Source organism: Nannobrachium achirus (genome assembly GCF_963921795.1).
Source record: "Nannobrachium achirus genome assembly, chromosome: 14".
Taxonomy (NCBI): Eukaryota; Metazoa; Chordata; class Actinopteri; order Myctophiformes; family Myctophidae; genus Nannobrachium; species Nannobrachium achirus.
This window is the reverse complement of record NC_137821.1, coordinates 46,234,874-46,246,473: the sequence shown is the minus strand read 5'-3', so window position 1 is coordinate 46,246,473 and position 11,600 is coordinate 46,234,874. Positions and strand designations below refer to the sequence as shown.

Genomic DNA, 11,600 nt, shown 5'->3' with positions numbered 1-11,600 from the left:
CCTCCTCCCTCCCTCCCCACCGCCACAAAAAAAAAAGAAGAAAGTCTCTCATCCCGCTGTCCTCCATTTCTCTCTCTCTCTCCCTCTTTTCTTCTGTTTTGCTTCTTCTCTCCCACAGGTCTCCCTGCCGACGCTATCGATGTCGCAGAGTTTCCCCCGATTCCCTTGCAAAAATAAGTCACCTGACACACGGCGGAGGAGCCGAGATTCAGATATACAGGAAGGAATAAAAGGAAGACGATAGCGAGGAGGTGCGTCGCGTATTGGGGCATTCACGAATAGGGATTTTTAGTATTCTAATTATTCGACCTCAAAGTATTCGAATAGTCGAATATTCGACAGGACTGGCCAAACTGTCAAATATTAAGTAAGCAAGAGGTGAACATTGTGAAAATAGCCGATCTACATGCTCACAACGCCTCGCGTTGCGAGGCGTTGTGAGCATGTAGATCTGCTATTTTCGACTTCGGTGAACAACATCGAATAGTGACTTTGATATTCGAATATTTGGTGAATGCCCTATCGCATATATACATATTCCATCTCGGCAACATATTATATATCGTTGCAATTGTCGAATTAAACTCGCAGATATTGCTTGGGGTTAAGGCTCCGAAAACCTCCCCATCTCCTTGAAGTGTTGACAGTCAAATTGCAGGAAGTCCATGGAATAATTTAAAATGGTACAGGAAGCGTCTGGTACCAATCCCGCTGGCGCACCGCCAATCCTCTTGCTCGTTTGTCAGTGCCAATGTGGAAATGGAATCATGGCCCATTATTGACGTCAGAACGTCGAATGAGGTCCTAATTCCTTCAAAAAGGGGGGGAAAAAAGAGAAAACTCCTCTTCTCCGATGTAGATTGATGACCAACTGGAGAGAGAGACTGTCAGGGAGGGAGGGAGACAGAGAGAAAGAAACAGAGAGACTGCATTTCATTGACTCTGACGTCTTGCTTCCTCACCAGGTTTTTCTCCACCGCGTTCTCACACTTCCCGCGTCCTTCTACACCTGTCCCAAGACTTCTCCTCTTGTCTGGGTGGACAAACACTAGCAGAGGGGGGAGAGAGGGAGAATGGAAAAGATGGAAGTGGAGTGTATGCTACATATTCCATTTACCCGACTTGGAGAAGGTTGAGGCTTGATTTGATTCTTTTTTTTTGTGTGCACCAGGTGTCGCACAACGCGTTGGTTGTGATGCGAGCTTGTGGATCGGCTTATTTTCGGCGTACAGACACCGGCACGCAACTAAATCTAGATCAGGCTTACTGTTAAAGTACCCGTGCCAACTCGTCACCCGTCAACGTTCAGTTCGTCTTGTCTGTCCGTATGTGGCTTTGCTGGATGGAGTGTTGAGTCGATCACATGACTCCTCTACAGCACCGTTTCTCAACGTTTGGGTCTAGGGCCCACCAAGGGTCCAAGTGGAAACATATCTTTTATCTTTGGGACGCCAACCCTCTCACTCTGAGAGTGTACAAATGGAACCAAATGGACCCATACGGGTCCATTTGGTTCCATTAGTACGAGTTACAGGCCTGTAAAAGGTCCATTTTGGAAACCCCTGATAAGCACTGTGCGACCGACCACGGACCGAAACAACAGTCCCCAACATATATACCGGCATCCATTCACATCAATATACTATAGATATAGAAAAAAATATATAATATACTACACTTGAAGCTCCACTTGGTCACGCAATGCACAAGAGTCAGCTTTTTAGTCCATACTGTTGCGACGTTCCTCCCACGGAAAGACCGGAGGATTGGAGAAAGAAATCATAAAAAAGTGCATTTTCCTCCTCCGTCTCGTCCGTCCGTCTGTCCATCCATCCGTCCGTGCTGGTGTCTCTGTGTCCGTCGTCCTTCTCCGCCCGTCCACCAGAGAGGCGTGGAGAGAGCGTGGACGGAGCGGAGGACAGAGGAGAGGACATGACACGAGAGGAGTGGAGGATGATGATGATAGGAGAGATGAGTCTGGAGCCAGAGGAGGCTTCAGTTGAAGAGGATGGAGTCGGGGTCTCTGTTGGCCATCTGGGCCATGTGTTTGAGAATGTCCTTCTTTGTAATGATTCCCAGCAGCCTCCTGCACAGAGACAGAGAGAGAGAGAGAGAGAGAGAGAGACAGACTTTAGCACAGGCCTATTTGCTATTTGGAGTTCACTTTACATCAAACGGAATTACCCTGTATTCTGAATGCTCTGTCGAGGTGCCAACTTGCTTCTTGTGCACAAGTAGGCCATGTATGGCCTACTTGTGCACCACTGGCATTACCACTGGAATCACCAGGAATGCTGGTCCCTTCATTGACTGTTAATGATGACATTGCCAGAAATGCTGGTCCCTGATTGGGCTACGGGCTTAAACAAAGAAGGACGCCGCCAGCTGAGCGTGCCTTGTTATTGTCATATATATTGTCATGTATATGTCAGGTCGCACTTGTTGATGGTGACATCACCTGGAATGCTGGTCCCTGATTGGCTAAGGGCGTAAACACAAACAAGATACGTCACCAAATGCAGTACTTGTGTGCTCTGCTGGCGCAAGTAACTAGTAAGACGCCTCAGGGAGACAATTCTTGGCCATCTGGCCAGTGATGTATATCCATATATGGAGATCCATGTACTGTATATAGTACATCCCGTTTATGCCCATACATGGAGATCCCCGTCCGAAACAGCCGCACAGATATCGGCTAACTTCCTCCATATATGGGCATTCCCATATGATGTCGTGTTAGATATGGCCTTAATATTGATGACATCAGGGATCTCCATATACAGTATGGGCATAAAGGGATTCTGTTAGAGTGGTTCCCATGACATCACAACATACAATATATTTTATGCCCATACATGGAGATCCCTATCTGAACCAGCCACACAGATATATGGGCCATATCTTGGCCATCTGGCCAGTGATATATATATCGATGACATCAGAGAGAGAGAGAGAGAGAGAGAGAGAGAGAGAGAGAGAGAGAGAGAGAGAGAGAGAGAGAGAGAGAGAGAGAGAGAGAGAGATGTGGGTGGTAAAGGAGATAAAAAGAGAGTAATAGACAGACAGACAGAAATAGAGCAAGGAAAGGAAAAGAGATGACAGGACAATGAGTCAAGGGGAGAGGGAGAGAGAGGGAGGGAAAAGAGAGAGAGAGAGAGAGAGAGAGAGAGAGAGAGAGGGAGCAGAGCGTTGATTACTTCATAATCATCATCTATTGTTTGCTTTGTCAACAACAGAACGCCATCAGTAAACAGAGAGACCCCACAGAAACCATACAGACTCATCGCCTCTAATTGGCCTCTCTCTCCGTCTCCGTCTCGTCTCTAATTGGTTGGCTCTTTCCTCTCCTCTAATGCAGTTCATGGCAAAGCGTGGCTGTTTCCTGAGCAGACTAATAGCACAGCAGCAGGGGCGTCACAAGGGGGGGAAAGTGGGACTGACTTACGAGGGCCCAAGGTGGAGGGGCCGTAATTATTTTATACTTTAGCTATTGAAAAATAGCAGATATACAAGCTCACAGCGCGGCACTTGAGTGCCGCGCTGCGAGCTTGTATCTGCTATTTTTGAAAAGTGGTGAAAATGTGTGTAAATCTTGTGTATTTTTTAAGCAAACATTTGTAACTCGAATTTTGCTTCTGGGGTGGGGGTCCCTGGAACTAAATATTTTGAGATAGGGATCTGTGTCCAAATACATATCATTTTGGGGGTCCTTCACATGAAAAGGTTTGAGCAACACAGACACAGAAACATAGGTTTTTCAAAACACCTTAGGAGGATTTGAAATATTCTGACGGATAGCAGAACTACAAGCTTGCAGCACAGCACTTGGTGCCGCGCTGTGAGCTTGTATATCTGCTATTTCTCAATAGTTAAAGCACAAAATGGAGGTGAATCCTTGTACCCAGGGCCCAGAATTTGGCGCGACGCCCCTGCACAGCGGGCCAGAGAGAGGGCAGAGGGAGGGGAGAGTGTTTATACTCCCTGATGAAATGATGACGACCCATGTTTAGCACAGAGAGGATTCTTTGCCGACATAAGAACCTTGAGCAGGTCTGGGAAAGCAGCGTTTTTTGTTGCCGTTCGAAAAGGAATGACGTTCTCCTCCAAGTATCAGCAGACCACAAGGGGTCAAACCCGGTCGTTTACGAGGGTGGGAGGGTGAGCGGTTGTGTGTGTGTGTGTGTGTGTGTGTGTGTGTGTGTGTGTGTGTGTGTGTGTGTTTATTCACTTTCGCTACAAAGTTGCCGCAGTGTAGATTGGAATCTGGAGACTGTCAGTCACAGGACCTACTTTTGTCCAAACTCAATGCTTTGCACAGATGTTTGTGACAAGGATCAACCTCCCATCTCTCTCTCTCTCACTCACCAAATCAAATCACATTGTGTGAAGTGAGTGGTGCTGCTGCTGTTGATGATGATGGTAGACCCACGTGACGTCACATTATATTGTCCAATCAGAAAAGGGACATACAAGGATATGTGCAGCTGTTGATTTCGTACGGACATACACACAAGTCACGAACTGGAGTGGCTAGCACCGCTCAAAAAGAAGATTTAAGATAACATAGAAGTATTAGACCCTTTATTACGTATGTTCACATCCGTTTAGATCAGTGGTTCTCAACCTTTTCAGGCAGCGACCCCTGGTTTAGATTACAATCCTACTAATAAACGACCGAATGTCTGTCTGTCTGATATACCACGCATGCTGACATCTCTGATGCTAAACAATGCACAAATTTGCAGATAACTGACATCACTGATACCGCCACCTGTGCTGTGCAGGCGTCACCGCCATGGTAACAGCCGCATGCTGAAATAGCGCCCACATTTGTAGATGAGTTTGGGTTCTCCAACATTACTTCTGAGACTCCTACATTCAATCCCTCATATACTGTGCACACTCATAACCTAAACTGCACATAATTCAGAGCACATATGTAAGAAGAGGCAAGTATTGGTTTACATTTTGGCCACAGAAAATGCTACATTTGTTCATAGCCGTCTGTCTATTTTTGTACGTCGTCGTTAACCATGTAAAATGTCTTTTCGCTGTATTACAGTCTTGACGTACGACTTATATCCTACAGACGATTGCTCTGCATGACAACATGGGCGCGATGCCTCAACGTGTAAATCTGCTCTAATCCCTCAGTACCGTCATTCTCTCATCCTCCCATGTGTTGTATTCCTCTCATCTTTCCTCTCTGCGACGTCCCTCCACCCAGAGCCAACATGTGTTCAGGGATGGGACGATATGAAAATCTCATATCACGATTATTCTGACAAAAGAAATCACGATTTACGATATTATCTCGATAACAACAATTCAAAATCCATTATCCTGGGGCAGAACATTTGCCAAAAAATAGCTGATCTACAAGCTTGTAGACTGGCAAAGACAATTTTTTAGAGAGTGAAAAAATATTGTGACAGCCATTTTAACAATATTTATCTGTGGGACTGAATGTAACCTCAGCTTCAACTCATACAATTCCATGTGCTGAATTGGATACTAAAGGACCTCAGCTTGCAATATACAGTAACACTTGTCAATTCATGATACTTTCTCATCTCCTAATGTTTATACTTAATATACAATGTCAATGTTTTGTAAGAAGAATAATTAAATATATAAATGCTGCTACAGTAACAAAAATAAATAGAAGAATTTGTGGATTTGACGCTGTGATCGGGAATATCGGTATCGGCAGATACGGATTCCAGTTGATCGGTGATCGGTATCGGCCCCAAAAATCGCAATCGGAGCATCTCTAATTATAAGTACGTTTTACCAATTATAGAGGATTTAAGTGTACCGGATATGCAGCTCGGCAAATAAAAGGTGAATTGATCCCAGTGCATGACGGAGGACGATATCACAATGAATTAAATCTCTCCACGATACGATTATCGTGAGTGTTTTTAATCACGATAAGCGATAATATCTCTTATCGTCCCATCTCTACATGTGTTGTATTCCTCTCATCTCTCCTCTCTGTCCCTCCACCCAGAGCCAACATGAGGGCCTGATTAGTTGACAGCAGAAGGGTGGAGGCTCGATGGGTCTGCAGCTCATGAGATCATGAGCGACAGCGGTCGCGTGAGAAGGAGAGAGAGAGTGCAGGTTATGACACTAGACCAGGGGTCTTCAACGAGGCCTTGTGAGCTTGTAGATCTGCCGGTTTTGCATTTGTACACTGTCAGAGTTACAGACTTGTATGGGTCCATTTAGAACCCCCTAAAGGAAGCCACACTGTCCCTGGAATCCACTTTGAGAACCACTGGTCTAAATGTCCAAAATAGGACCGTAATTTCTAGTTTGCGGGGTCGCCCTTGAGCCACCCTAAGTTGAGTAGCCCTGAGTGTCTGTATATGTGTGTGTGTGTGCGTGCGTGCGTGCATGCGGGTGCTTAAGAGATCACAAGTTACAAAGAACCAAAGTGTGTGCCACAACAACCGAGCGCTTTTGCAAAAAGAGATATATTGTCCACTCCAAAAAGGGATAAAACAGGACACAAATGTTGTCCAATAACCTCCTCCTTCCCGTACATTATCACCCAGTTTTATTATTAAACAGCTACCTATAACCAGATCAATAAGGTTTGACGTGGAACATTCGATTCCGTCGAGCTTTCAAACTTCCGCTTCTACCACTTTTTGTGGTCACATGTTCAAATACTGGATTCTGATTGGCTTAAAACAGTGGTAAATCAGTCAGCAACCTTGAGTTGGCTCATGGACCCCGCCCACTGAAACAATTAATGATTGTAACTAAAGATCCTTGCAAGTTACAACTGTGTTTTCATGGTAAAAGTGGTAGATTTACCATTCAAGGTCGTGGGTTCTTGGCTGATTTACCACTGTTTCAGGGTTGTTTGGCACGAGGCTTCGCCCTTCGCCTAACCCCTAACTGCTCCCCTCCCCCGCGCTCCTTGTGGGCAGCACTGGGTTCAGCTGGGTTAAGCTGAAAACTGAATTTCCCTTGTGGGATGACGTAGGCAAATTCTTTCTTTCTTCTTCTTCACTCTCGACCAAATCTCTTTGCCAAAAAACAGCCGATCTACAAGCTCACAACGCGTCGCAACGTGCCACAACCCTGAAACAGTGGTAAATCAGCCAACAACCCACTCCCTCTCATGGTAAATGGCTTACTTCCCTAACGACGCGATCAGAGGCGGAGCGGCGGCCCCGTTATTGAGAGCGATGTGTCTGCGGTCTCTGTTGTGTGTCACGTAAACCGTGTTGTGTGGTAGTTATGGCTACAATGTGGCACTGCGCTGCAGAGGCCTCTCTGATGTTTAGTTGTGTTGTTGATCATAACGACGTTTGGAATCCACAAGACAATGGGAAAGACAGTCGCTGGTCTTTCTCACCATCCAAATGGAAGTCGCCGGGGAACCGCACTCCAAAACTATTTATTAAAGCCATCTAGGCCAGGAATTATTGAATGCTTTAGACTATTGAAAAATAGCAGATATACAAGTTACAGATATACAAGCTCGCAGCGCGGCACCGAGTGCCGCGCTGCGAGCTTGTAGATCTGCTATTTTTGAAAAATCATGAATATTTGTGCAAATCTTTGAATATATATATATATCTATATCTATATACATTTGTAACTCAAATGTTTGCTTCTGGGGGGTCCCCGATACACTATTTTGAGATGGGGGTCCATGGCCAAATACATATCATTTTGGGGGTCCTTCACATGAAAAGGTTTGAGCACCACAGACATAGAAACATAACTTTTTCAAAAAACCTTAGAAGGATTCAGAAGACACTTATAGAATCGGGTCAAAATATTCAAAGAATTGCACACATTTTCAAGATTCTTCAAAAATAGCAGATCTACAAGCTTGTATATCTGCAATTTTTTTTATAGCTAAAGCATAAAATGATACACAATAATGCGTGCTCGGTCCAACTGTGTTAACAAAATGCATGTTTGTTGTCAACTTTCAGTCCTCCCATCCAGCCCATCTGTCCCCCACTCCGCCTGTGTGTTGCAAGTGTGTGTGAGGAGGATGATGTAAGTATTAAGTAAGTAGCCTTGGGGAAACAGACCAAGGGTTTGCGAGCCATGTGGCCTAAGTAATAGGTCTCCTGTTTCTGTGACGTGAGGCGGCATGATGTACATGTACAGTACATGTACACCCCCTGGACATGACGCTAGTATGTCACAGGGACTTAACCTCCGTTATACCCATGATGCTGAGTGCAGGGGTTAAAGCTCCAAAAAATCCCAAGACTAAATATTTTTTTCAGATCATGTCCCAATATTTGTATTAGAAACATGGCGTGCGCAGCACACACCAATATTTGGGGTGTTTCTGAACTGCCTTCACTGAATGTGTGTGTGCGAATCCATGCTTCATTTTATAGAAGTATCTTCTGAAGTTTTGTTGTATTCTATTGCTAGTCTGGCCAATTCAAATACTCATATCTTGAAATTATAACTGCTTTTTTGAGCGGTGGTCACACCGTCTCCATAGCGTGGCCGTGTGTGTAGGTATGTATGTTTGTATGTATGTATGTATGTGGGTGGGTGGGTCTGTATGTAGCCTCAAGCCTGTGGTGTAGTACCTTTTATGACCACACATGTTAAGGGAGGGGCGCTGTTTTCAGGCCAGGCCAGGCCAGGCACACACACACACGCGCACACACACACACACACACACACACACAGGGTGGGGGGGGGGGGGGGGGGGGGGGGGTAAACCACCGCTCAGTTCACACGGGTGTGATTTTTGTTTGGAGATCACTTGACTAGCGTTTTGAAGACTTTGTCATTCATGCCCGCGGCCATCGCTACATCTGCACTGATCTCAGAAATAGCCCCTATGGAATCTTCAAGACTGAAATCAGTCCCCAGGACTGAGAACTTTAACCCCTGTGAGTGCAGAGTGTCAAGCAGGGAGGCATTGGGTCCCGTTTGTATGGACTTTTCCCCAGAGCGATGCCGAGTGGCAGCGGTGTCGGCGCACAGGTGCCACTTGACACCGCAGTTATGGTTGCGGCTGGGGATTGAACCCCAGACTTCCCAATCTCAGGGCGGACACTCTGACCCGTCGGTTATTAAGCTAAACGGGATCAGGGCCAACTCTGAAAATCTTGAAAGCGTTGGTGGCCCTCCCATCTCACTGCTTTTCCAAAGCATGTGATTTCAGAGAGGGTTTATTTTAAAGATCAATGAGTCGATTGTTTTTCTGGCTTGGACCAATAACTATGAACTAACAATAAAAAACTAAATTTTCAAGGTTTTAAAGAAAGGAAACTACCGTATTTTCCGGACTATAAGGCGCACTTAAAAGCCTTTAATTTTCTCAAAAAACTACAGTGCGCCTTATAGTCCAGTGCGCCTTATATATGGATCATTCATTGACATTGACATTCCCTTTAGCACAGCTCCATCTGTTGGATGCATAACGCAACGGTAGCGTCTATTATGTGCGCCTTATAGTCAGGTGCGCCTTATATATGAAAACAGTTTGAAAATAGACCATTCATTGACAGTGCGCCTTATAGTCAGGTGCGCCTTATAGTCCAGAAAATACTGTATGCGTCAATTACCCACCAACCCAAACTGCAATGGCTGACTCTGAGGAAGATGACGATCACCTTTTGCTTGCTACTTTAATAAAAATAATTAAAAAATCACACCTGCGTTAAATGAGCGGTGCTCATACTTCACACTTCACACTAGAAAATACGGTTCCTGAAGAAACAGTGTGTCACTAAACATCGGAGCTGCTCCAGTGTCCTCTCCTTCTTTCCAAACATCAGTGTGTTAGGGGTCAGCATGACACACAGCATCATCATCATCATCATCATCATCATCCGACCGCCTCGAGCGAATGACAGCGGCCGCACGAAGCAAGAAGTATTGCACAAACGGGTGTGGCGTGTATCAGGGAACTTGCATCATTTAACTCCCCGACTCGCAGGCCAGGGGTCCCGAGTAGACCCGGCGCCCCCAAAGGGCGCTGGCCTTTTAGTTTGATTAATCCATCAAACTTAAATTTCTTACTGACATAACGTTTGCAGGGATAATTTCATGATCACACATCGGCTATGAAAGTGTTCCCAATGCTGTCGTTGTTTTTTGGGGGGGTTTTGAACTACATTCCAATCTGATCCACTCAAGATAGGGATTAACAGTTTTTTTTGGGGATGATCAGAGATCTCCGCCTACCGCTACGTCTGGGGGAATATAAATCTGTTGAACGGGACGCGAGAGGGTGAGAAAACCAGAACAACCAGCGCTAACAAACCTACGCCCCACTGCTCTGCTTCTTTTGATGCCCGGATTTCGTCACTGTTGCCTCCATGTCCAACTTTGGGTTCGACCGCATCAAAAGGAAGTGTTGATATATTTATTAACGTAATAATTAGACATGGGACGAGTTTGGCGAGTTACGTGTTTTGACGCGGGATCCAGGGAAGGATTATTTCATGGAGGCCATGAAGGCCATGGTGCCCCTCAGTTTGGCCTTGTGCCCCTCAAACCAATGGCATGACCTGAGGCCACAGTGGCCTTAATGCCCCGGTTGACTGTACCACTGTCTCTTTCTTGTCATGTAGACACCAGTGTTTTTTGTTTGTTATTTTAGATTCTGAAATCTTAACTCCCCTGAGTCCCCATCTTTAAACTGATCCAGTGACTGAATGGTGCAGGGCTGAGCATGGATCAGATTGTAAATACAATCATTTATCTATTTCACTGAAGATTAAGTTATCACCCCTAACCCTTAAATTCAACACATTCTTTCAATGGACTAAAATCTTGTTTTATTAGATTTTTTTTGGAATTAAAATAAAAAGAAAACACACATAATGGTATGTGGCGAGGGACGCGGAAGCCTATAGCTTTTAAAAAGGATGGTCGAGTCAGGACAAGGATTATTTTCCGAGTCTAGGACACCCGTTGGGCGTCTTTTGAATACTCCCTGAGTGCCACACTGCGAGCTTGTAGATCTGCTTTTTTTGCAAAATCGTGAAAGTCTTTGAATATTTTTGACCCGATTCAATAAATGTCTTCTACCTTCTTCTAAATCAGTGGTTTTCAAACCTTTTCATGTCAAGGATGCCAAATATTACACGTATTTGGCCACGGACCCCCATCTGAAAAAATGTTGGTCCAGGGACCACCCAGAAGCAAAATATTTGGGCTACAAATGTTCGCTTCAAAAAAACAAAAACAAACAAAGAAACTACAAGCTCGCAACTGGTGCAGCGCTGTGAGCTTGTATATCTGCTATTTTTCAATAGCTAAAGTATAACATAATTCCAGGTCTAAATGGATTAACACTGGTGTGTGTGTGTGTGTGTGTGTGTGTGTGTGTGTGTGTGTGTGTGTGTGTGTGTGTGTGTGTGTGTGTGCGTGTGCGTGCGTGCGTGCGGACTGACCCGTTGTGTGTGACAAGACACTGTGTGTCTGGGAAGATAGGGAAGGTAAGATAGGCTATGCACCCACTGCACACAAAATGTGGTAGACACAGAGCTACACTTTCTAACCACCTGCCCACTATACCAAGACATCACCATAGATACACATACTTCCCACAGATTACACACACCCGAAGTGAATGTGAAAACTCG

At 45.2% G+C, this 11,600-nt stretch overlaps 1 protein-coding gene across 3 annotated transcripts in view; it reads right to left on the bottom strand.

Moving 5' to 3' along the window:
* Nucleotides 1-1,581: 1,581 nt before the first annotated feature.
* Nucleotides 1,582-11,600, bottom strand: part of LOC308298328 (H(+)/Cl(-) exchange transporter 5-like) — a 96,456-nt gene continuing 86,437 nt past the window's right edge. For all 3 annotated transcript variants that reach the window (XM_080741908.1, XM_080741907.1, XM_080741909.1), the window contains one exon: nt 1,582-2,086. In XM_080741908.1, coding sequence (XP_080598034.1) covers nt 1,996-2,086 — 91 coding nt within the window. In that variant the 3' untranslated portion in view covers nt 1,582-1,995. The remainder of the gene's footprint in view (nt 2,087-11,600) is intronic.